Below are 24,173 nucleotides of genomic sequence, written 5' to 3' on the forward strand. Positions count from 1 at the left end.
TTAATGGTGTTTTAGTGGATTCTTTAGTATTTTCTACGTATAAGATAAAGCCATCTGCAAATAGAGGTAGCTGTACCTTTTCTTTCCAATGTGGCTGCCTTTTATTTCTTTTTCTTCCCTAATTGCCCTTCCCTAATTGTCCAGTATAATGATGAATAGAGGTGGTGAGAGTGGACATCCTTGTCTTGTTCTTTATCTTAGGGGAAAGGTTTTCATTTTTCACCTTAAGTATGATGTTAACTGGGTTTTTTACAGATGCCTTTTATCCAGTTGAGGAAGTTCCCTTCTATTCCTAGTTTATTGAGTGTTTTTTATCATGAAGAGGTGTTGGATTTTGTCAAATGCTTTTTCTGTAGTTATTGGGATGATCATGTGGTTTCTGTTCTTTATTAATATGGTACATTATATTGATTGATTTTTGTATGGTGAATCCATCTTGCATTCCTAGGATAAGAGTGGATGTGTTTTTAAAGAGCCTTGTATTTTTCACCTGGAGAGAGGTAGAAACTTGTTCTACCACCATTATCATGGAGGCAATAGGAATGGACCTGAGAGAACATAGCCTTTGGATAAATGCTTTATTTTCAAGTGCTAGGGTATAATATAAACAAGAAGCATTCAAAGGCTTATAGTGTAATGCTTTGTACAACACAGAATTAATTTTGACTCTTACTAAAACATCATTTCTTTGGACTTTTAAGTAGCTTCGTGAATAATTTGAGGATTTATGTAATGTGTCCATTTTCTATTGATCGTATGCCATATTAATATTCTCAGAGTCTTGCAAGCTCTAGTTTGGAGTGCCCTGACTTCTGTTTTGACTGAAAACATATTTTAAACTTGAAAAATGGTAATTAACAAGTCAATATGGAAGGGTCAGATTCCTTTTGGGACAAAGGTTGTTCTTAGTAGTCTCTCAGGAGACCTTGTAGCAGGAACTTGTCAGAGTATAAATATTACATAGATAAGTATCTAGAAAGAGGCAAAGGATTTGGAAAAAAATGCTTGATCAAAGTTTTGAAGCACAGTTAATATTTTCTTCTGCTTAAAACTGCTTATAATTTGGCATGAATTAACTTGCATTGCATTCTCACCTGTGGGAATGCCTGTTTGGATAGACGCCTAGGTGCCTGTCAACTCTAGTTGAGAAGTTGAAATAATTAACCTCCTGAAGAAATTATTAAATCAAACTTTGATGAAGTAGCTTTTTGTGCTCTTCCTTCTCTCTGCCATACCGATATGTACACCCTCACCAGAAAATAGCTTCCAGCATCAGACATGTATTTTGTCCTTTATCTGTTTTATCTTCCTGTAATTGCCAGACCTCCTTACTTTTTTCTCCTAACACTTTTTTTTTCCTACAGGGGTTTTTCAGATTAGAAAAATCATTCAAGTTGACCAAGGAGAATTTACTAAATTTAATAAGATTCTTGGGCTTCCATTGCATATAGGTGAGGAACTGTTGTTTGGATCTGTTCTCCCTGCATCCCAACCAGGCCAAACTCTTACACAGCAAATTTGGTAACACAGTATCTTTGTAAAACAGCTAAGCAAGCAATTTTAAGTGAAGTGGCTATTCGTTTTAGAAGATATTGTGGGTATTTGAAAAGAATGCCACTAATTAATGATCTGGAACTTCTCTCCCACCCTTTTGACAACCTGATGAAAGCTGTGGGTGCTTTTCATGTAAAAATGCGCACGGCTCATTTGTGTGGACTGGGATGTCAGACACACCTTAACGGCCATCCCTGAACTCCTGCTGCAAAATGCCCGGCTCATTTGTGTGGACTGGGATGTCAGACACACCTTAACGGCCATCCCTGAACTCCTGCTGCAAAATGCCCGGCTCATTTGTGTGGACTGGGATGTCAGACACACCTTAACGGCCATCCCTGAACTCCTGCTGCAAAATGCCCGGCTCATTTGTGTGGACTGGGATGTCAGACACACCTTAACGGCCATCCCTGAACTCCTGCTGCAAAATGCCCGGCTCATTTGTGTGGACTGGGATGTCAGACACACCTTAACGGCCATCCCTGAACTCCTGCTGCAAAATGCCCACCATCGGTGAAACTATCAAGTTGGGATACAAGGGTCTCTAGGTTTTACAAAGCCATAAAATTACGTATATGGTTCAAATACAGCGTAAATTGAGGGCAGTTACAATTTCATGTTAAATATTATTTAACTAGAAAGAGCATACATAGCTGCTGGGTATAATGGATGCTGTGATGAGTGACCCAGATCCCCCCTGAGGGTTGAAGGATGTATTCCCCCAGGTGCTGGAAGTATCCCCTGTGGAGACTGCATTGGCTAAAGAGACCTACCTTGTACAAGGCCACATCCCTTCCCATTGGTGTCCAATGACTGATCCTTGTAGGGTACAAGGGCTTGAATCCGTTGCCCTGACTTGGGGCAACTCTGAAAGGTCATCGCAGATGCAGAGCTCCCCATGGGGTTGTCTGAATCCTTTGGGACTTCATGGCAGCCTGATTTCTCCCTCTGCACCGTCATGCCCCCCCCACTTCCTTTCCACTGGCATTGATCCCAAGAGCACCCTCTGATTTCTTGAACAGTAAGATCTGTCTCAAGGTCTGCTTCTTGGGAAACCCAGCCTTGTCACACTAGGACTGACTTTTAGTACAAGTCAGCTTACTTCAGGCCATAAAAGTAGGCCTGGCTAAAGTAAAAACTGAGTGAGATGAACTTGAATTTAGACTTAAAATATGTGAAGCATCCTATTGCTGTTTCCTTTGGACCTTATATTTCAGATAGGTTTTGCAAGTCTTGGTTTCTCTGGATTCATTTGTTATCTCTCAGTCTTCCTTTGGCGTTGCGGAAAACCCCCCAAGTCTCTGACAGCTTGGTTTGGTCCCACAGTATGAACCTGTGGAAGGTGTGGGTTAAATAGAAATGCTCACATGTCCCACAGAAACCCCTAGAGATTTCCCATGTTGGTAAGTGCATATGTTAGGAGAATCTCTCTTATCATGATCCTAATCATATTTCTTGTAAATCCTAAGATTTCTCAGATAGGAGTTAGAAAATTATTGCTTTTGTCATTATCATTGAAATGATGTATGTCCATTCTGAATGTTTGAAAAATGTGGAAAAGGTATAACAAGGAAAATTCTATGTAAAAATAAACTTTTCCTTCAAATTGGGATAATATTGTACATTTTTATAACTTTTCTTTTTCATGTAATATTATATAATAAAGAAGTTTGCATATCCTTAATTAATCATCAAGTATATGAACTGTAATGGTTGATAGAGCATATTTAATTTAGCTAGCCTTCTATTGTTATGTACTTGATTTTTCCCGACTTTGTTATTAGTAATAAGTAATACAAAGAATAGTGGTTCTTTGTGGGGGGATGGGCAGAAACTAAGCGTAGTGTGTCTGCTTTAATTAGTTACTTAAAAATACTGAGTTCTTTCATCACTAAAATGTAGTGAACTATTAGATCTAAGAGTGTTCTATCTATTGTTATCGTACAGCTTCAAGGGATGCCATTCGTATAGGTGTGAATTGAGGTCCTAGGTACAGTCTCATCATTGCCGCTGCTTCACAAGGACAGCCACCATGGGTTTATGGGTCCTCTTTTTGGTTTTTTTTGAGCAATTTTAGCATATGAATATCCGTCAAGTTTTTATATATGCCTGCCAGATATAAAAAGAAGTATTTGAGCCATTTCCTTAATTGTCTACCAAGCAGATCTTGACTAGCAGTGTGACCTTTGGTCTCACCAACTTTTGCTTCATATTATCCAGTTATTTTAATTCAAGAGGTCCCTAGTTCCATTATCTGTACCATGAGCAAGTCTATCAAGGAACTTACTTTCCCTCCCAGCAATTAATAAAATCTAACTGGAGCAATGGACTCTGTATTTTCCTAAAGGTCATACCTATACTTCCTGTATAGTTCAATTTGAACAGTTTTTAAGATAAAATACAGTAGTACTCTGCTGAAGTTTATTATTTTTTAAATGTTCTCATCTTTCCCATCATAAGAATACAGTTGTATTTTAGAATTGAAAGGAATATTAGTGGTCTTTGTCTTGTAGGTAGGTAATTAGAAAGAACAAGTAACTTGCCCAGTGGGACATAGCTAGCTATTTATTCATCACTGTAATCCGTCCATTACTTATATGATGAGAAAATAGCACAATTGGGAGGGAAACTCAACCAAAGAAATAATTGGTTGTCAGCCAGAATCTTTGCTGGGCTTATTAAAGACCCTAAACAGTAATTGAGAATATAGATATGGGAGTTTTAACAACCTAAATTGTGTTTAAAACACTGCTTAGAGTTCCACATGACTTTGTTGCTCTTGTATCCTCTAATCGTTGGAAACACATAACTGGACAAGTAAAATTTAGAGGCCAGTACAGTCTGGGCAAACCCTGATCATTTTGGTAAAGTACAGTTGTGCCTTGTTAGTACATTTCGCAGGCCTGCAGGATGGTAGACAAACAATTGCGTAGATCAGGGGACTTAGTGAATTTTTCCTTTTTAGATTCCATTGATTACTGTAGATCTCTTTTGCCAGCTGATTATGACCGGTTCATCCAGACTGTACTTTTACCACTGATACTGAGAGGTATTATTAACCAAGAAGGTAAAGGTCAGAGCCTTTCTGAGTAACTTGCTTTCCACAATACATTTGACACTGATGGCTGCTTGGAACAAGTGTGGAGGCATCATCAAAAAAATTCTTTCCTTTAAATGATGTTCCAGGTAGCTAGGTGACTGCAAGGAGTATTCTGGGATTTCTTGTCCTTAGAACCACATCCTATAGGAAGTCCCTTCTACGTTTGCTCAGTGATTAGGGCCTCAGCAGCAGAGCAATCAGTTCCACTTGACTAGGAATAAATCACCCACGTTGAACCATGATAGTTTCTGACAACTGGCAATGCTGATAAAAACCAAAACAAAAGATGTTAAGCAATCTGTGCCAGTGTGGAGCTGGTGTGCAGATTTGATGGATTCACGTGCAGCATGCATTCTGCATTAGTCTTCCTCCTCTTTCATCGGTTTTTCTCTCTTTGTAAAATAAAAATTGTGCGAGGAGAAGAAAGGCTCTATATCATATAATAATTATTTCTATTTTCTTTTTAGCCCAGTTAACAGAGTTACACTCTAATTAGAGAGGTCATTTTAAGGAAAACGCCTTCCTTCTCTAAATAGTTACTTAAGAAGTGTTTCCTTCTTGAATTCTTCACTCTTAGTTCTTCTCTGTGATTTTAGGCTGTATGTATAAACCTGATTGACCCTTCCCCTCCCTATTTATCACCAGGGACACAGATAATATAGAGCAAACATCCATTCCTTCGATCTCTACACAGTTTTACTCATGCAGAAATTGAATACATGTTAATAGCTGCTTAATGATTTCTTCTTAATATAGATCGGTTATCCATAAAGTAGGAAGAGCCCACAGAATTATAAGATACATTATTTTCTGCAACAATTTTTTATTAATTTTCAGTATTATTAAGTATAAGTTATTAAAGTAAAAGAAGAAAAGCTTTTTTAGCTATTGTTAAGTGCTCCTTAGTCCGTGTGTATAAATAAACTAGCCTCCTTCTACCCCTTGAAAGGCTAAACAGACTGTCTTAATACTATCATGATATTGATCCTGATATCAAGTACCTTTGGTTCTGCCCACCAGCTTTAGTGTGTTATGTTTGACTATACACGGAAGTACATGGAAGATGCTCTTCTGCATTGGCAGTGGTTTGGTACCTCCACCCTTCCTTCTCTGCTTCTGTAGGGGAGAATATTTTCATATGTGACCGTAGTAATAACATTGTGTTCATTGATAAACACTACTTAATAACAAGGAATCATTTATGGAAAGATGCTTGAGACATCTTTGTGTGATTCTTCTTCCCCCCCCATCATAGAACATATTATTTATAGCACAGTGATTAAGAGTAGAATTCTGGAGCTAGATTGCCTAATAATTATAGTCTTGTGGTGGAGCTTCAATAGTTGTTATACATAGATTTCTGAAAACAGTGCCTGACACATACCACACTCTCTGTGTTAGTGGTCCCTCTTGTCACCACTGCCGCCGCCTCCTCCACCACCCCCATCACGAGTAAGTTTTTGTTGTTTTTATCATATTGCCATTTTAGGGATTCTGTGGTTTCTGTTTCTACAAAATGGAAAGTTTTCCTCTTTTTCTTGGGTAGATATTCTGAGCATATTTAAAGGAGTATTTTTCCACTTAGCATGATTCTGAAACAGTCATCTTTATCATTAATAGTCGAGTATGTGCATAACTGATCCAGTTTTTCTCTTAGCTGTTATATTCAAAGCTTTTGTAAATAGTATATTTTAGATCCTGTGGATAATTGAACTTGGTATAGAATGGGATTTCCACTATATATTTTATAGAAATTGCATAGTAAATACTGAAATGGTGTGATATGGGACTATTAGGGTGAACAGTTTTCACAGCCTCTATATTGGATTAGTTAAAAGAAGAGAATAATGGCAAGATTAATATGATAGCATTCATACACCCCTTGGTTAGCAACGTCTGAACCCAGAGAGCCTTGATCACAAAATCACGATTTTGAGTCACAACCAAAGTGAGGATATATAAAAGGAGTTTTCAGTAGGATTCAGCTGCTGTCCATCATGATGCTGGGTAAACGGAAAGTGCTTTGTACACACCCATCCTCCCACGCACCACACAGAGCCTCTTTTGGGTTAATGCTCTTGCAGCTGGTTTGCACATGTCTGCATCTACTGCAGGTCTTCCTTGCCGACAGCAGCTTGCCCAAAGGAGACAGCTCTAGTGAGCGCTGCCCTTTCTTCACCGTGGGATGGCTGTTTCTGCTCTCCAGGAATAGCCATCCTCTTCCTCCGCTCCAACTCAGCAGTTTAGACAGCTGGCTAATTGGATAAGAACGTAGCTTAGGGAGAACTTGTTAACGGGGATTTTACCTGGCTTAGCAGCTTCTGCACCTGAGTATATCAGGAAAAGTCTTTTTGTTTGTTGGTTGGTTTGTTTGTTTTTGTTTTTGCTGGCAAAGAATAATGGATCCCTTTAATAGTTGGACTACATACAAATTATACAAGTGGAATTGTTAACAGTTAACGTCTTAATTATTTCTTAGATGCTGATGATGGAGGAGAAAGAAGGGTATGATCCTTATTATGCATGTAAGGGCTGTTTGTATATTAGGTGGGCTCATAAAACAAATCTCTGTTTTCTTGTATGTAAAACTTGGTTGGTTCTATGAAGTTTTATTTTTTTTTATTTATTTATTTTTAAAATTTATTTATTTATTTATTTATTTATTATTTATGGCTGTGTTGGGTCTTCGTTTCTGTGCGAGGGCTTTCTCTAGTTGCGGCAAGTGGGGGCCACTCTTCATCGCGGTGCGCGGACCTCTCATTATCGCGGCCTCTCTTGTTGCGGAGCACAGGCTCCAGACACGCATGCTCAGTAATTGTGGCTCACGGGCCTAGTTGCTCCGCGGCATGTGGGATCTTCCCAGACCAGGGCTCGAACCCGTGTCCCCTGCATTGGCAGGCAGATTCTCAACCACTGCGCCACCAGGGAAGCCCTATGAAGTTTTATTTTTAAAAAAAGGTGGTTGTACTGCTCTTTCTTGGTAAAAAAGTCTAATCAACAGAATGATCATATCTTTTTTTTGTGTGTAAGGTTTATATGTCAGCAACTAGGATGACCCGCACAGCTGATTAAATATGTAAACACCAGGGCATTGCCTTCTGTATGTTATGGAGTACTAGATTTTTAAGTGGCAAAATCTCTTTAGTGGTTGTGAATTTACCTAAGTATTGTTCCATATGAGATTCCAATAGGAGTGTCTGATTAAACTAAAGGAAACTAATGCTTTTCATATGTGATGGTCTTTTCTCTCACAGTATGCTTTGGACTTTATTGGCATGGAAAAGACTGGAGCCAGGTTCAATGGTTCACCTGTAGGATTCTTCCTTCGTTAAAGAGTGAAAATCCAAGCCTAACAGTACTCATGGTTCCCTATTCTGAGTTCGCTGAATCTTTTTACTTAGCTTATTTGTTCTGCTGTGGAATTCTCAGGGACTGTAGAGAGAGACCCTCCCCTTGGAATGGTCTGCTTGGAATGAAGCAGACCCTTAAAGAGCTTATATTAAATTGATTGATGCAAGAATTATTTGAAGGTTGGATTTAGGTTCTTTTGTAGTTCTTTTCTTGGCAGAAGTTTATGTGTATGCCTAAATACAGTTTATAAAAGTCCAAGCTTATGTATTATTTACTGACTAATGAACCAGAATTTATTATAGACCTGATGTGTGCCAGATATGAAGATACAAAGCTGGAGTAGAAGAGTAAGATCCAGTCTATTTGTGGAGATGTGTATAGAATGAGTAATAACAATATGGTTGGAGATGCGTGTTATAATGTATAGATAGATGGAAGAATGGAGGTAAATGTATAGGTAGAGAAAAGAATGGGAGATGTGTATATGTATGTATGTAGATCAGTACTTTGTTCATGTGTGATGGCATACAGACTGTGGTCATCTTATTGTCATGGGGGTAAGAGCAAGAAAGTCGTCCCAAAGCAGATAACATTTATGTTGCTTTTTGAAAGCCATGTGAAATAAACCAGCTAGTTCAAGAGTAGACGATGATATTATACTCTCCTGCTTCATTTTTCTCTGTAGGACTTATCACCATCCTACATACTATGTTCATTTCATTCATTCATTCCTTGTCTACTGTATTAGGATTAAGCTCTTTGAGGGTAGGGATTTTTGTCTGTTTGGATTAATTCTATATCCTCAACACCTAGAAAACTGCCTGGCACGTAGCTGAATGAAAGAATGAAGTTTGTGAGTTTTAGAATAGTTGTCTTACTTATTTTCCTTTTGCTTATTAAGAATATCTCTCTAGAGTTCCTCCATATTTTTGCTTACTATTTTTCATTGTGTGTACGGGAGTCTCCCTAGTGATAATATGCTGTTTCCACACTATTTCACAAACCCATCCCCTATTTTCCATCTCTCTTAGCTCATTTAGTTTCCAAACTCTCTTACCTGAATTGATACGATCTCCTAGCTGTTTTCATGTCTCTACGTAACTCCCCTTAGATATTGAATATCTTCTCCACAGCTATCAGAATTATCAGTCTGAAATACAGAACTGACCAGACTGTTTCTTTGCTTAAAAGTCCCTAATAGTTACCATCTGTCTAGAGTAAAATGTGTGCTCATTAGGATGGCACAGAAGCCCATCCATAGCTTGGATTCAGCTACATAAAGTCCCCTTCCCATCTTATAATGAAAATGGGTCTGTTCATTTTTCTTTGTGTCACTAGTGCCTGGCATATAGTAGAGAATTCACCAATAGTTTTTTGAGTAAATGAATGCGTACTAGTGTATATGAAGGAATGAATAACTATAATAATAAATTTCATTGAAAATGCTTGCTGTTGAAATAAAAGATGATATAAAAACCTAACTTGAACACTAGCATTTCAGAACAGTTTTTCCTTTTTTTACAGCTGATTTGTTTTTCTTAGCATCCAGCTGTTCAATTTGCTGTCCTCCCTCAGCATTTTTTAAAGGAATCTCTCTGGGCATTTACACTGTTGCTTTGGAAGTAATCCAGTTTCTCATAGCTTTCCTCTCTGTAGGTCTTCCCTTTATCCCCATCCCTATATGTTGGGTCTTTTCTCCCTAGCTACTTTCCTTATTTCTTTATAGAGATTTATGACTCTGCATGTATGACCATACCCATGTGTATGTCTTTTCTCTCTTCGGGCTATAAGTTCTCAGTTTAAAGCTTTGCATGAAGTTCTAAGACCCTTAGGGTTAAATTACTTCTACAGAGCACACACTGACAGCCCTGATCTACCTGTTTCCAACTTAAAATGATTTTTATTGTGATTGTTTGTATTTCTCTTAATTTCCTTTTTTTCCCCCCCTTAAATGTGTGTGCACAACTCAGATTGAAAATCTCCAAGAGCAACTTAGAGATAAGGAAAAGCAGATGAGCAGCTTGAAGGAGCGAGTCAAATCCTTGCAGGCTGACACCACCAACACAGACACCGCCTTGACTACTTTGGAGGAGGCCCTTGCCGAGAAGGTGGGTGACTGGCCCAGACTCCTCACAGACACATTTCTTCTGCTTTCTCATTAATCTGAAAGTCACTTTAGTGATGAGACTTGATAGAGGAGACAGAAGAAGTCGCTTTGGCAAAAGGGAAAAGAGCTGCCTGTACTGTTGCTGACGTACCCAGTGTAAGGGAAAGAAGATTCGTTTTGTTGTTGCCAATTTAAGCACCTGTTGCTAGGCAGGATGGATTCCGTACTGGGGGGCAGTGGCTGAAGTTTCTAAAGAATCAGCCATGTGCCCCCTGTTTACTATCTTCTTTTTATGTGTATGGTCAGCTAGAATTCGGTGATGTGGGAATGTCAGACACTGACCGTCGGGAGGCAACATTAGTTCTCTTTTACTGTGCCACATCGGGATCTAATATATTCGTGGGTTTTAGTTATTAATACAGTGTACTTGCTGTTTTTCTAGTCGTGGCCTTGCCACTTCATTTTGCCTTCGTGAGCAAACCTATTTTTTTCAGGAATGGTTGACTAAATAAAGAAGTGGCCCAACATGACAAGTGTTAATGTCTTGGAGGAGGTTTAAGGACTCTTGGTGGGGCATTTTAATTGGATTCTTCTTATTATTATTATTATTTTTTCTTTAAGGGATAGAGTTACTGTTCCTTAAGCCTCTTGGACTCAGAATGTTTCGGGCTTCCTGCCCAGGGATCAAGTCTTGATCCCCGAATATATTCAGAAATGATACCCATAAATATATTAAATTGCTTCAACTTTCAAACTTCCTGAGTATCTGTTGACAGAAGTTTTAATGGTTTCTCTTTTCTTTATCCTTCTTTATGCTTTAAGCTCAACAAATCATAATCTCTCCAACCTCCTCCTGTTTGCTGTGTGAGTTGTGAGTTGTTTCCATTGCTTTGTAGGCAACATGTGAATTATATATAGAAAAGGAATAATTTGCTACTTATTGTCCTTAGGGTATATGTATAAGTTTTTTGTTGCTTGGGATTTGAATAAATGAGATTATTCCAAAAGAATACTCTAGGGACATCTAATACTAATTAAGGTTATAGGAAAAGAAACCTAGGGGAATCAAAAGAACAAAACCAGATGTATGTTAGGGCAAGATAGGTTGGAAGGTTGAATTCTTTAAAAGGTAAATTATTAACGACCTATCACTGTCTTTTGAATGGAGGATGGAAGTGTGAAATTTTATCAGCTAGAAGCTGAATTGCAGTCATATGATAGAAGTATGAAAGGAATTTTCTCATGTATTGATGTGCTCTCTTATCAGGAGCGGACAATCGAACGCTTAAAGGACCAGCGGGACCGAGATGAGCGAGAAAAGCAGGAGGAAATTGATAACTACAAAAAAGATCTTAAAGACCTGAAAGAAAAAGTCAGCCTATTGCAAGGCGACCTCTCAGAGAAAGAGGTCAAGATCACCAAAATGGAATTATTTGGTTTGCTTAGCCAGTGCATTGTGTGTATATGTTGTTGGTGTTTACATAATGCATATAAAAAAAGGGTCTGTTGGAAGATTTAAAGAATCTTCTTGTAGCAGGGATTATTTCAGGAAGCTTTGCAGAGATATAGTAGATTGAATCATTTATTTCCTAAGTCTTACCTCTTCCAACTGTTATGAATTGGCTTCTTACTTGTTAATGACGTTTTACAGATCCTAAAATAACAGTATTTCTCCAGTTACATTTGGACAAATATTGTGCTAATGGTGAGAAAGCTGATAGACGAATGGAATATGCACAAGGAGGACAGTTTATTTACATCAGCTCTTAATGATCACCTCAACATTGGCAGAGAAATCTTAAATGATTGTTGACCAATTAGGTGACTTAATATACTATGATTTTACTTTTGAAGAATCTTGTCGATGTCACCTAAATAGCAGAAATGCCTAATGCCTTGTGATCATATAATAATGAGCTTTAGGGACATTCTCAGGGTTTTCTTTCTAATATCTTTAGGAAAATTTATGGGAATTTAAGTTTCTAATAGAATGTTTCTTCCAAAATTAGAAGAGAAGAAAAAAGTCAGTGTAGCTACTAAGGTTGACTGCTTACATTCACAAAGCTTGATCTACTTCCATTTATTTTGTGGGAATGGATATGTATTGGTAGAGCTCTTTTTTTTTTTTTTTTTTTTTTTTATTTGTTTTTGGCTGTGTTGGGTCTTCGTCTCTGTGCCAGGGCTTTCTCCAGTTGCGGAGAGCGGGGGCCACTCTTCATCGCGGTGCGCGGGCCTCTCACCGCCGCGGCCTCTCTTGTTGCAGAGCACAGGCTCCAGACGCGCAGGCTCAGTAATTGTGGCTCACGGGCCCAGTCGCTCCGCGGCATGTGGGATCCTCCCAGACCAGGGCTCGAACCCGTGTCCCCTGCATCGGCAGGCAGGCTCTCAACCACTGCGCCACCAGGGAAGCCCTGGTAGAGCTCTTTAAATCACTATTCAGTTGGTATTTCTTGGGAATTCATTCTGTTTTAGTTAGAACTTGAAAGCCAGAGCTAATGTTGTTGTTCTGTATTTCATGTTCTTGAAATGGAAATATGTCAGTATATGCTAATGGAAAGAAACTACAAACCACCAGGAAAATAAATTTAAGAATTTAAATCTCCATTTTGTTAATAAGTAGTATTTATTCTAGATGTATGTTGCTTCTTTTAGGCTTCACTCTTGGATCTGAAAGAGCATGCTTCTTCCCTGGCTTCCGCAGGACTGAAAAAGGACTCACGGCTTAAGACACTAGAAATTGCTTTGGAGCAGAAGAAGGAAGAGTGTCTGAAGATGGACTCGCAGTTGAAAAAGGTTAAAGAAAACTTTTCCAATTTCTTGCTTTATTTATTTTTTTTAAGTTTCTGCTTTATAACAAAGTGAATCAGCTATACATATACATATATCCCCATATCTCCTCCCTCTTGCGTCTCCCTCCCAACCTCCCTATCCCACCCCTCTAGGTGGTCACAAAGCACCGAGCTGATCTCCCTGTGCTATGCGGCTGCTTCCCACTAGCTGTCTATTTTACGTTTGGTAGTGTATATATGTCCATGCCACTCTCTCACTTCATCCCAGCTTACCCTTCCCCCTCCCCATGTCCTCAAGTCCGTTCTCTATGTCTGCATCTTTATTCCTGTCCTGCCCCTAGGTTCTTCATAACTTTTTTTTTTTTTTTTAGATTCCGCATATATGTGTTAGCATACGGTATTTGTTTTTCTCTTTCTGACTTACTTCACTCTGTGTGACAGACTCTAGGTCCATCCACCTCACTACAAATAACTCAATTTCGTTTCTTTTTATGGCTGAGTAATATTCTATTGTATATATGTGCAACATCTTCTTTATCCATTCATCTGTTGATGGACACTTAGGTTGCTTCCATGTCCTGGCTATTGTAAATAGAGCTGCAATGAACATTGTGGTACATGACTCTTTTTGAATTATGGTTTTCTCAGGGTATATGCCCAGTAGTGGGATTGCTGGGTTGTATGGTAGTTCTATTTATAGTTTCTTAAGGAACCTCCATACTGTTCTCCATAGTGGTTGTATCAGTTTACATTCCCACCAACAGTGCAAGAGGGTTCCCTTTTCTTCACACCCTCTCCAGCATTTATTGTTTGTAGATTTTTTGATGATGGCCATTCTGAGTGGTGTGAGGTGATACCTCATTGTAGTTTGGATTTGCATTTCTCTAATGATTAGTGATGTTGAGCATCCTTTCATGTGTTTGTTGGCAATCTGTATATCTTCTTTGGAGAAATGTCTATTTAGGTCTTCTGCCCATTTTTGGGTTGGGTTGTTTGTTTTTTTGATATTGAACTGCATGAGCTGCTTGTGTATTTTGGAGATTAATCCTTTGTCAATTGCTTCATTTGCAAATATTTTCTGCCATTCAGAGGGTTGTCTTTTCGTCTTGTTTATGGTTTCCTTTGCTGTGCAAAAGCTTCTAAGTTTCTAGGTCCCATTTGTTTATTTTTGTTTTTATTTCCATTTCTCTAGGAGGTGGGTCAAAAAGGATCTTGCTGTGATTTATGTCATAGAGTGTTCTGTCTCTGTTTTCCTCTAAGAGTTTTATGGTGTCTGGCCTTACATTTAGGTCTTTAACCCATTTTGAGTCTATTTTTGTGTACGGTGTTAGGGAGTGTTCTGCTTTCATTCTTTTACATGTAGCTGTCCAGTTTTCCCAGCACCATTTATTGAAGAGGCTGTCTTTTCTCCATTGTATATTCTTGCCTCCTTTATCAAGAATAAGGTGACCATATGTGAGTGGGTTTATCTCTGGGCTTTTTATCCTGTTCCATTGATCTGTATTTCTGTTTTTGTGCCAGTCCCATACTGTGTTGATTACTGTTCTTGCTTTGCTTTAAATAACAGCATAGTAGAAAACTCTATAGTGTCCATATGGAATAACTTACCAGTGGAGTAATAATCTCCTAAAATTCAAAATACCATTTATACCTTGATTAATTCTCTTGGCATTCTTATCCTATTTTACTCTACTCCTGAGAGTCCCCAGACTCTTAGAAAATTGGCAATTCAGAGTAAGATTAAAATATGCAGCTCCTTTATAGATGAAATGTAAGACCACAATGTAAAAATCTCGATTATCTGATATTTTTCTCCTATTAGCATTAGGCTTCCTGGAAAAAGTTAATTTAACAGTGATAGTCACCCACACCGGTGAATATTAGAATTTGGTACAGGTATTTACTATCCATTTCATTGATTTACACCTCTCTAATATTTATGTGGCAGTTTGTGGTTTTCAAAGCACTTTCATACTTATTATCTCCGAGTCACCAACTCTGATTAACTGGGTCCACTTCCTGTGATTCCTGATGAGAAGGGCGCCCAGCCTAGTCTTGAGGCTTGGTGGTGTTCTTTTGACATTTATTGGGTGTGTTCAGCATGAACACCTCGTGATGAATCGTTATTTAGGGTATGCCAGAAATGAAGTCATATTCTTAAGCTAAGGAAAGGAAGAAAATCCAGCAGCTTAAAGTTACTTTTGAATAAGTAGGAAAATACTTTTTTTGAGATTAACTAATTCAGATTTGGTAATGGACTTTTTTCCCCCTCACTGAATAAGTGGAGGTAATTTTCTATTTAATACTGGAATATTGAAGGTAAGACTGTTAGATGTATTTAGGATTATGAAACTGAGCAGTAACTGTCCAGAGTAATAAATGTTATTCACTAATATTCCAAACTCGCCTATTTATGACAATCCCACATTTTCTCTTCGTTTATTTTTAATCTCCTTGTTATGATACTTCTATAGCTGGTCATTTTTATGATCTCTTAAGCTTTGTGTTTAGGTTCATGAGAAAAAATAAAGTTATCTTTGGGTAGAGGACTTGGTGGCTTCCCCCTACTCTGATTTATTACTTGTTTTTCTGCTAACTGCTATGTTACTTTTCGTATTTTCCCTTCTTTCATTCTGGACAACTGTAACTTTTCATTTTAATTAATTAGTGATGTTTTCCTATTACACTGCTCCCACAACGCCCTCCTCCAACCTAAATATAGGTTGCTCTAGAGTTTGCAGTATACATTTTCACTCTTTTCTTTTTCCTCAGCTTTTTCAATGCCAAAAATTGTATATATTTAAGGTGTACAACATGATGCTTTAATCTATGTATGCATTGTGAAATGGTTACCACAGTCAAGCTGATTAACACATTCATCAACCTTAAATAGTTACCTTTTTTTGTGTGTGTGGTGAGAACACTTTTTAAAAATTGTAGTATAATTGACATATAACATTTTATTAGTTTCTGGTGTACAACATAACAACTCAATATTTGTATATATTGCAAAATCATCACCACAGTAAATCTATTGAACATCCATCAATATACATAGTTATAAATTTTTTTTCTTGTGATGAGAATTTTTAAGATTTATTCTCTTAGCAACTTTGACATATGCAGCACATATTTATAGTCACCATGCTGTACATCACATCCCCAGGACTTACTGTTTTGTAACTGGAAATGTGTACCTTCTGGTCACCTTCACCCATGTTGCCCACCTCTGACTCCCCACTTCTGGCAGGCTACCGGTCTTTTCTATCTATGAGCTTGGTCTTTTTGTTTTTGTTTTAGATTCCATATATAAGTGCAATCATAATGATATTTATCTACTCTGTCTGACTTATCTCACTTAGCATGTTCTCAAGGTCCATCCATATTGTGACAAATGAAAAGACTTTCCCCCTTTTTTATGGCTGAGTAATATTCCTGTGTGTGTATACATACATACATACGTACATACCACATTTTCTTATCCATTCATCCACTGATGGACACTTAGGTTGTTGAGAACACTTTTTAAGATGTATTCTCTTAGCAAATTTCAAGTATGCAACACAACATTGTTAACTAGAGTCAATATCCTATACATTAGATCCCCAGGACTTATTCATCTTATAACTGAAAGTTTGTACACTTTGACCAACATCTTCCCATTTCCCCCACCCCCAGCCCCTGGCAACCACCCTTCTACCCTCTGCTTTTATGAGTTCACCTTTTTCAGATTCCACATTATAAGCATTATAAGCACATGTTTTTAACATGTGGCATTTCCTTCTCATTCTTCCTTGGAGTGTCCATTTTTCTGCTTACATTGCCCCTCTATTCTTGGGTGTTGTCTCCTTTTCCCCTTAGCGCCTTTAACTATTTTTAAAAAATATTTATTTATTTTATTTATTTATTTTTTTGTCTGTGTTGGGTCTTAGTTGTGGCACGCGGGATCTTCATTGTGATGCGCGGGCTCTCTAGTTGTGGCGCGTGGGCTCCAGAGCGCATGGGCTCTGTCGTTTGTGGGATGCAGCCTCTCTAGTTGAGGCGTGGAGGCTCAGTAGTGGCGGCGCGTGGGCTTAGTTGCCCTGTGGCATGTGGGATCTTAGTTCTCTGACCAGGGATCAAACCCGTGTCCCCCGCACTGGAAGGCGGATTCTTAACCGCTGGACCACCAGGGAAGTCCTGTGCCTTTAGCTATTTATCATAGTTACTTTAAATTCCCTGTCTGATAATTCCAACATCTGTGTCAAATATATGAGTCTTGGGCTTCCCTGGTGGCGCAGTGGTTGGGAATCTGCCTGCCAGTGCAGGGGACACGGGTTCGAGCCCTGGTCCGGGAAGATCCCACATGCTGCGGAGCAAATGGGCCCATGAGCCACAATTACTGAGCCTGCGCGTCTGGAGCCTGTGCTCCGCAACAGGAGAGGCTGCAATAGTGAGAGGCCCGCGCACCGCGATGAAGAGTGGACCCCGCTTGCCGCAACTGGAGAAAGCCCTTGCAAAGAAACGAAGATCCAACACAGCCATAAATTAAAAAATATATATATATATGAGTCTTATTTTTTACTAGCAGGGGCTAGAGTGGGAGAAATGCCCTTTCCCCAGGTAGGACAAAGCTCTGTTAAAATGTTTACTCCTGAGGGTCTGTCTTTGGATAGAGTACACTTTGGGCATATTTCACAACTGTTACTCTTCCCCTCCTGCAGCCAGAACCACAAGGGGATTTTTGTTGGCTCTTCACTGTGAGACCCTGGTGTGGTTCCTGGATTAAAGCCCATGAAAGTATGGGCCCCCCTAAAACCGCCGGCCCTGGGACTTTCCTCACTCTTTTGCTTGTACGTCCACACTCAGCCCCCAGCAGTTCCTTAAAATTACCACTTAAGTGTTTCTGCTCACAGCTTCTGCTCCAGGTGAGCAGATCTCAGCTTCAGCTCTGTGGGTTTGCCAGTGTCTCTTGATGTTGGAGGGGTAATTTTTCCTGTGACCTCAGTTCTCTGATAGGTCCTAGAAAAGTCATTGATTTTCTGTTTTTCAACTTTTTCTTGTAAGAATAGTAGTGATGACTTCTGAGTTTTTTACACGTTGGAACTGAAGTTCCAGTAGTTTCCCGTATGGAACAGGCCTACTCATTCTTGTTTTATGAAGGTATTTGTATGAATTTTGCTGTTTAGAATAAAATCTAAAATAATAATATAATAAAAACAATTTATTAATTATATTTGGGAATCAGCTTTAGTTTTATTCATTAACACATAACTATTTATGGACTCAATAAGTTAACCTATGCCCAGGAATTTGTAAGTAGATCACAGAGATCTTAATTAACAATATACCTGTCTTATACAGCTTTTTCAGTTCTGCTAGATGTTGAATGAATTTGACTATTTTATCATGTCTGTTTCTAAACTTAATTTATATTGGAAATTGCCTTATTGAAAAGAAAAAAACCTTTGACTTTAAAAAAATGTCTTAAAATAAATGAGAGCATATTTCCTAATGTAAGATTGAGATAAGTCTAGTAATAAAATGTAAGACCCAGAATAATTGTTAAATATCATATTTCAGATTTTATCCCATTCTAGTAGATAAGTGCTTCCCTAGCATTATTACATTTTAAAAGCAGGGCAGTGAAATAAGTCAGACAGAGAAAGACAAATACTGTATGATCTCACTTATATGTGGAATGTAAAAACCAAAAACTGAACTCATAGATACAGAGACCAGATTGGTAGTTGTCAGAAATGGAGGGCTATGTGTGTGTGTGTGTGTGTGTGTTTGTATAATGGGTGGAGGTGGTCAAAAGGTACAAACTTTCAGTTATAAAAAAAAAATGTAACTGTGTAGTGATATTTTGTCTATGTAATATTTAAGCAGAGAAGAACCTTATAAATTGATGACTAGCTATTAGATGTTTGATAATACCCTGTTGAAATTGGAGTATAGGTGGCTTTTGGGGACATGGTTTGCCCACTGCCACTGTATGTATATCTGATAGAATTTGGACATTTTCTTTGTAGGCACATGAGGCAGCAATGGAAGCCAGAGCCAGTCCAGAGATGAGTGATCGAATACAGCAATTGGAGAGAGAGATTGCCAGGTACAAAGATGACTCTAGCAAGGCCCAGGCAGAAGTTGACCGCCTCTTGGAAATCTTGAAGGAGGTGGAAAATGAGAAGAATGACAAAGATAAGAAGATTGCTGAGTTGGAAAGGTAAGGAAAGGGAAGCTGAAGAGGCACTCTCTATGTTAGAGAGGTTGAAGGATGGTTTTAAAACTATGTACTTTTCGGGACATATTTTTCCAATATATCTGCCTCTCTGAATTTACTTTATTACCTACTTTTTATTCTAAGTCAGTGTAACTTCACTGTTGCAGTCTCTGAACGGCAACACACAGTGGGAATAGATTGGGAAGCTGTGGACTTCAGCATCATTGATTGGAAAGAGAAAGTATTCATTGATTAAGAAGTTAAAGTTTTCTACTGGCTAATCAAGAGAGTGCAGATGGCCACTTGCTCATTATTTATTTATCTGTTTAAGGAACAAATGAACCTCAAGTTCAAGGAGTTAAAATTTTTAATTGGTTTAGACCTTTTATGTTGAGCCGTTGCTCTTTTGGGCTGTGAATTTTTAGACTCTGTATTGTGGAGAAGCAAGCTATTACATTGGTACATAGGTCAAATTTAGAAGGAGGGACATTTTGAGGACAATTTAGGACACTTGGATGTGATTTTTTTTTTGAGCTCTGACTTTGACTTCTTCAAAATGAGCTTTGTTTAAACAGAACCAGCCAGATAGCTCTCTTGGAATTTTCTTTGCCTTTTTTTCTTGTTAGGGTATTTTGTACTAAAGATAAAGCGTATGCCTCTTGGCCTCTTCCTTTACACCATGTATTTAACATAAATTCACAAGTGCATAGAATTAGTTCTTCCAGTAGAACTGCATTAATCACTGTATTCTGAACAGTCAGAGAGACTGGCAGTGACAGAATGAAGTCATTAATCCATGTGACTCCTTTGAGCCTGATTCATAGAAGTATTTTATTTTCATCCTCTTGAATGTTGGGAAGTAGTAGACTACTTTCATAAGTTGTTTACTAAGTTTTAAATTTTTAGGATATTGGTAGACTTGATATTTTCCCCTAGAAGTAATTTTTTCCTCTTGTTCTGTACCCATAGAATTTTGATTTTCAAAAAACTAAAAGGATAAAGTCCAACCCTCACAATTCTTCTTCACTAAGTTGAAAGTGTGAATAAATGAGCTGATCACCTACTCATTTGTTTCCTCTTATTTTGATATTAACTCTATTCATGTTTTCTGGTCTGGTTCTGGATAAGATGGGTGGATAAAGTTCTTTAAGTCAGAGCTAACAAATTATCAGAGTCTCAAGATTAGATTATGTATGTTTTTTGTACGTCTTCCCTGTTTGCACTGCATCTTTACCCCCAGCACACGTGCACGTGCACACACACACACACTCTCTCCTTACATACTTGCATAAGTACACGCCTTTCTTTGCTTTTGTGTCACCCTGAAATCAATAGCAGTACTTCGTAGATTTAATTTATTTTAATTTTCTTTATTTTTTATTTTTTTTTGAAATCAGACTTTTATTCAAATCTTAATTTCATAGATTTTAAAATACGATACTTCTGATGGATTAGTGACTTCCCACTAAATGTATTTCAGTATTTCAGAAAAGAAATTTCTTGATAAAGTTTTATTTTTCAGTTTGATTTTTTTGTATTAGAACTCTGCATTGAAATTATTGCTTGCTATTCCAGATACCTTGCTTGAAAAATGTTTCAATTCATTTTTGGACCCAATACTGATTTTGGGAGATGGACGTGATTTGAACGAGAGTAAGAAATAGAATTAAATCTATATTTGATATCCAAAGCACACCGGATAGCTTTTATTAGCCACTATATTTCTCACATTTTGGGAAAGAGTTGTAAATGATCTGTTCTTTCCACAGAGTATTACTTATAAATTTGAAAAAGTACTATAGAATTTTGTCCTCTGGTCATGTAACATTGTAGTCTTATTTTAAGATTCGTCGCACAGTTTCTTGGCTACCAAGAAAAGACAGTTTTAAAAACTCAATTGCTACTGGCTTTGTAATTTGTTACTGAGCAGCATAGTTTAAGATGGGAATAAAAGATGATTGGAATTATTTTATGCCTTTTCTTCGCAGAGTTTTAGTACTGAGCTGCGTGTGCGTGGCTGCTGTGTTTCTTACTAACCCTTTGCTTCTCATGTTGCTGTTCCACTATTTCCTGGGTGTGGGTGTCTGGCTCCCTGTCATTCATCATCTGAGTTTCTCCACCTTTCTTTTGGCTTGTCTTATCCTGGTCCTATTCCATTGGGGTTTTGGTCTCTGTGTCTGTCTGTGTTCATATCCCTCTTGGCCATGCTGTTTCTCAGAAAGCCAGCCTCCCGCACTTTGTACCTTCCACGCCACGTTTCTGTCCCTGCACCATCAGGGGGGTTTGTTTGGGACTTCCTGGGAAAGTGGGTGTTAAGTAAGGCTACGGTTCTGTACTAGAGGAGTTGCTGCTGCCACTCTTGCTGCTGCTGGGGCTTGCTGGGGGTTTTGCTTGATCAGAATTAAAGACCAGCCGGTTATATATCCAGTTGAACAGTACCTCTTAGGTCCATTGCTTGTGGATAAAGTATGTGTTCTCTCTGCTAAGATTCTGATATTGTTGGATATAATTGTCTTATTCTTGGTTTCTAGCCCATCTTTTATGTGGTGGTTCTTTTGCTGGAGTGCCCTTTAAGTAGTAGTCTCTCAGGCGATGCAGCTGTAGTGCCACACCCTAATTCAGGAAGTAGCATGCATTTTTACTGGGTGTTCAGCAACCTTCTAAGTGCAAAAATGACAGCAGAATGTTATCATTGGGCTAAAGAAAATTCTTATTATTCTTTAAAAATTTCCTAGTACTTATGTAAGATTCTCCAATATTATTAATAGGTTTAGATTAAATCATGAAGAATTCCCAGACTTATTCTTTGTGGTCTTGAGAAAAACAAATAGTCCCTTACACTGCTCTTACAGAACAATAGTAGTTCCTGTCAGATGATTTAGTGTTGTACCTGTGTCTTGAGCTACTGCAGTTTTAAAACGAGGATTATGTAGGCCTACCCATACATCTGCAAATACAAAATATTTTTTCCAATTAAATCTAAGAAGTACTATTTCTAAATTTATATTCCGTACTATCAGTTGGAGTTCAACCAGAGAGGCAGAACCAGTAGGAGAGATACATACATATATTTATATATATATGATATATATATATCAGTTTTATTACAAGGAATTGTCTTGCATGATTGTCAGCAGCTGGCTAAGCAAGTCTGAAATGTGTATGGGAAAGCTGTCAGGAGGAGATCACCTGCAGGATAGAACTCCCGTGGGCATGGGCCAGAACTGTGGTCTGCAGGCAAAATTTCTTTCCTTTCCTTGGGAAACCTGCTTTTAGGGCCTTCCAAAGAATTGAGATATGCCCACTTCGATTATCTGGGATAGTAATCTCCTTTACTTAAATGGATTGTAGGCTTTGCTTATGTCCGCAAAATACCTTCCTAGCAACATGTAGATTAGTGTTGGATTAAGTTAACTGGGCGCTGTAGCCTCCCCAGGTTGTCACTTCAAGAAAGTCATCGCCTGGTGGTTCTGGATAGTCTCCACAGATGATTTTAAGGGAGAAAATAATAGAAAAACAAACCTAAAGATTGGCATGTTATATAAGTAGATTGATTTCGATTAGCATGAGGAACCCAAAATGTAAATTGAATATTTCTCTTCTAAAGTGAGCATATTATAGTTTCTGTTTAGATGCATGATGAATAGCCTTTTCTTTGGCATAATGTTTAAAATGTTTAGTAATGTAGGCTGATGAAATTCTGATAGTAGTATCTTTTCAGACTCCTGAAAGAATTGCTTGTTGTCTGCTCTTTCACTCATGTCCCTTTAGCTAAATACCCATGCCATGGCAGTATACTGGGAGCATTATCCCCCGTGCATAATTTTGCTTCTGTATTTGCTTTATGACATTTTTTTTCTGATACAGAAGCACTAATGAATCTGCAGAGTTTGGTGTTTGCACTGGAAATCCTCAATTTACTCTAAAGTGAGGTTTATTTAAATTACATTCAGCATCCCACTTAGAAACTTTTATGTTTGGAGAATGACACCCATCTTCTGATTTTTCACATAATTTAGGTATCAAGGATTGCCTTTGGTTTATGAAAGTTAGGAATTTTCAGTGATGTAAAGAATAATAGAATATTATTGTGTAACTTAAATAATTTATAAGAAATTTGGATTTAGTATATTTCCTGATTTGTGGGAATATAAAAACTGGAATTTTAATGGATGTAGATTTCATTTGGGGTTGTGTTTTGAAATTTATAAGAGGGATTAAAAGATGAGAAGAAAGGACGTTTTCTTAGACATGTTTAATCTTGAAAACCCTAAAGTTCTTTTTATTCCTTATTCCTTTTACCTGGTTACTCTCCCTTTAAATATGCATCTCTAAAAACACTACTGTTAGTAAGATTTGTAGTTATCAAGCTCTTGAGAATAATAGCCAATCTGTGAGTTTAGTTTTTCTCTCCATAACTCACTCTCCTCTTTGCCACAAAATATACCCTTTCCTTCTTCATTAATTAATGAATTAATTTTTCTACTTATGAAGGCTCTTATTTGCTGGTCACTGTTCTGGGCTCTGGGGACACAACAGGGAACAAAGCAAACAAAATCTCTGCCTTCAAGGAGTTTATCATCTAGCCTCAGAAGACGAAAGCTCCAGCAAGGAGCGGACTTTTCCTCTGTAGGCGATGCTGGCAGAGGCATTCTTCCACAGCTTGACGGTACCTAGAAATTTCAGTGAGGAGGTTTCCATTTGCGGTCTGGTTGAGCTCTCCTGGGAAGTAATACTTAACATACTCAGTGTGTGCCCCAGGATACAGAATTATTATAGAAAAGGGGCTTCTTGTTGACCTTCAGACTCTTAAGTCTGGTCTTCTAATTTTTGTGACCAGTATTAAATGATAATGACTTGAGAGGTTGTTTGGATAGAAGGCTAGCAGGTTGTTTTGGATCCTAGGCTCCTAATTTTAGGTCCTAGAACTGTAGCATAGATGGAGATGTAAAATGGAGAGGGAAAGCCAGGATAGTGTGCTGCTACTGGTACTATTCTGACAAAGGCAAGAGAACCAGGAATCAGTGTTGTTATTTACACACACACACACACACACACACATATGTA

General features: G+C 38.1%; 1 protein-coding gene and 1 long non-coding RNA gene across 20 annotated transcripts in view; one reads left to right on the plus strand and one right to left on the minus strand.

The window, feature by feature from the left end:
* ERC1 (ELKS/RAB6-interacting/CAST family member 1) overlaps positions 1-24,173 on the plus strand; it is a 415,918-nt gene that overhangs the window by 140,849 nt on the left and 250,896 nt on the right. For all 19 annotated transcript variants that reach the window (XR_014252746.1, XM_082422084.1, XM_082422087.1 and 16 more), the window contains 4 exons: positions 9,976-10,113; positions 11,380-11,520; positions 12,765-12,905; positions 18,916-19,109. Coding sequence is in view for 18 of the 19 variants with exons in the window: in XM_082422084.1 (XP_082278210.1) it covers positions 9,976-10,113; positions 11,380-11,520; positions 12,765-12,905; positions 18,916-19,109 (614 nt within the window). In the remaining variant the exon portion in view is untranslated. The remainder of the gene's footprint in view (positions 1-9,975; positions 10,114-11,379; positions 11,521-12,764; positions 12,906-18,915; positions 19,110-24,173) is intronic.
* The window catches only part of LOC309641747, a 112,336-nt gene that overhangs the window by 55,729 nt on the left and 32,434 nt on the right, over positions 1-24,173 (minus strand). The gene's annotated exons all lie outside the window — the stretch shown is intronic.

Source organism: Balaenoptera physalus (genome assembly GCF_965194825.1).
Source record: "Balaenoptera physalus genome assembly, chromosome: 13".
Taxonomy (NCBI): Eukaryota; Metazoa; Chordata; class Mammalia; order Artiodactyla; family Balaenopteridae; genus Balaenoptera; species Balaenoptera physalus.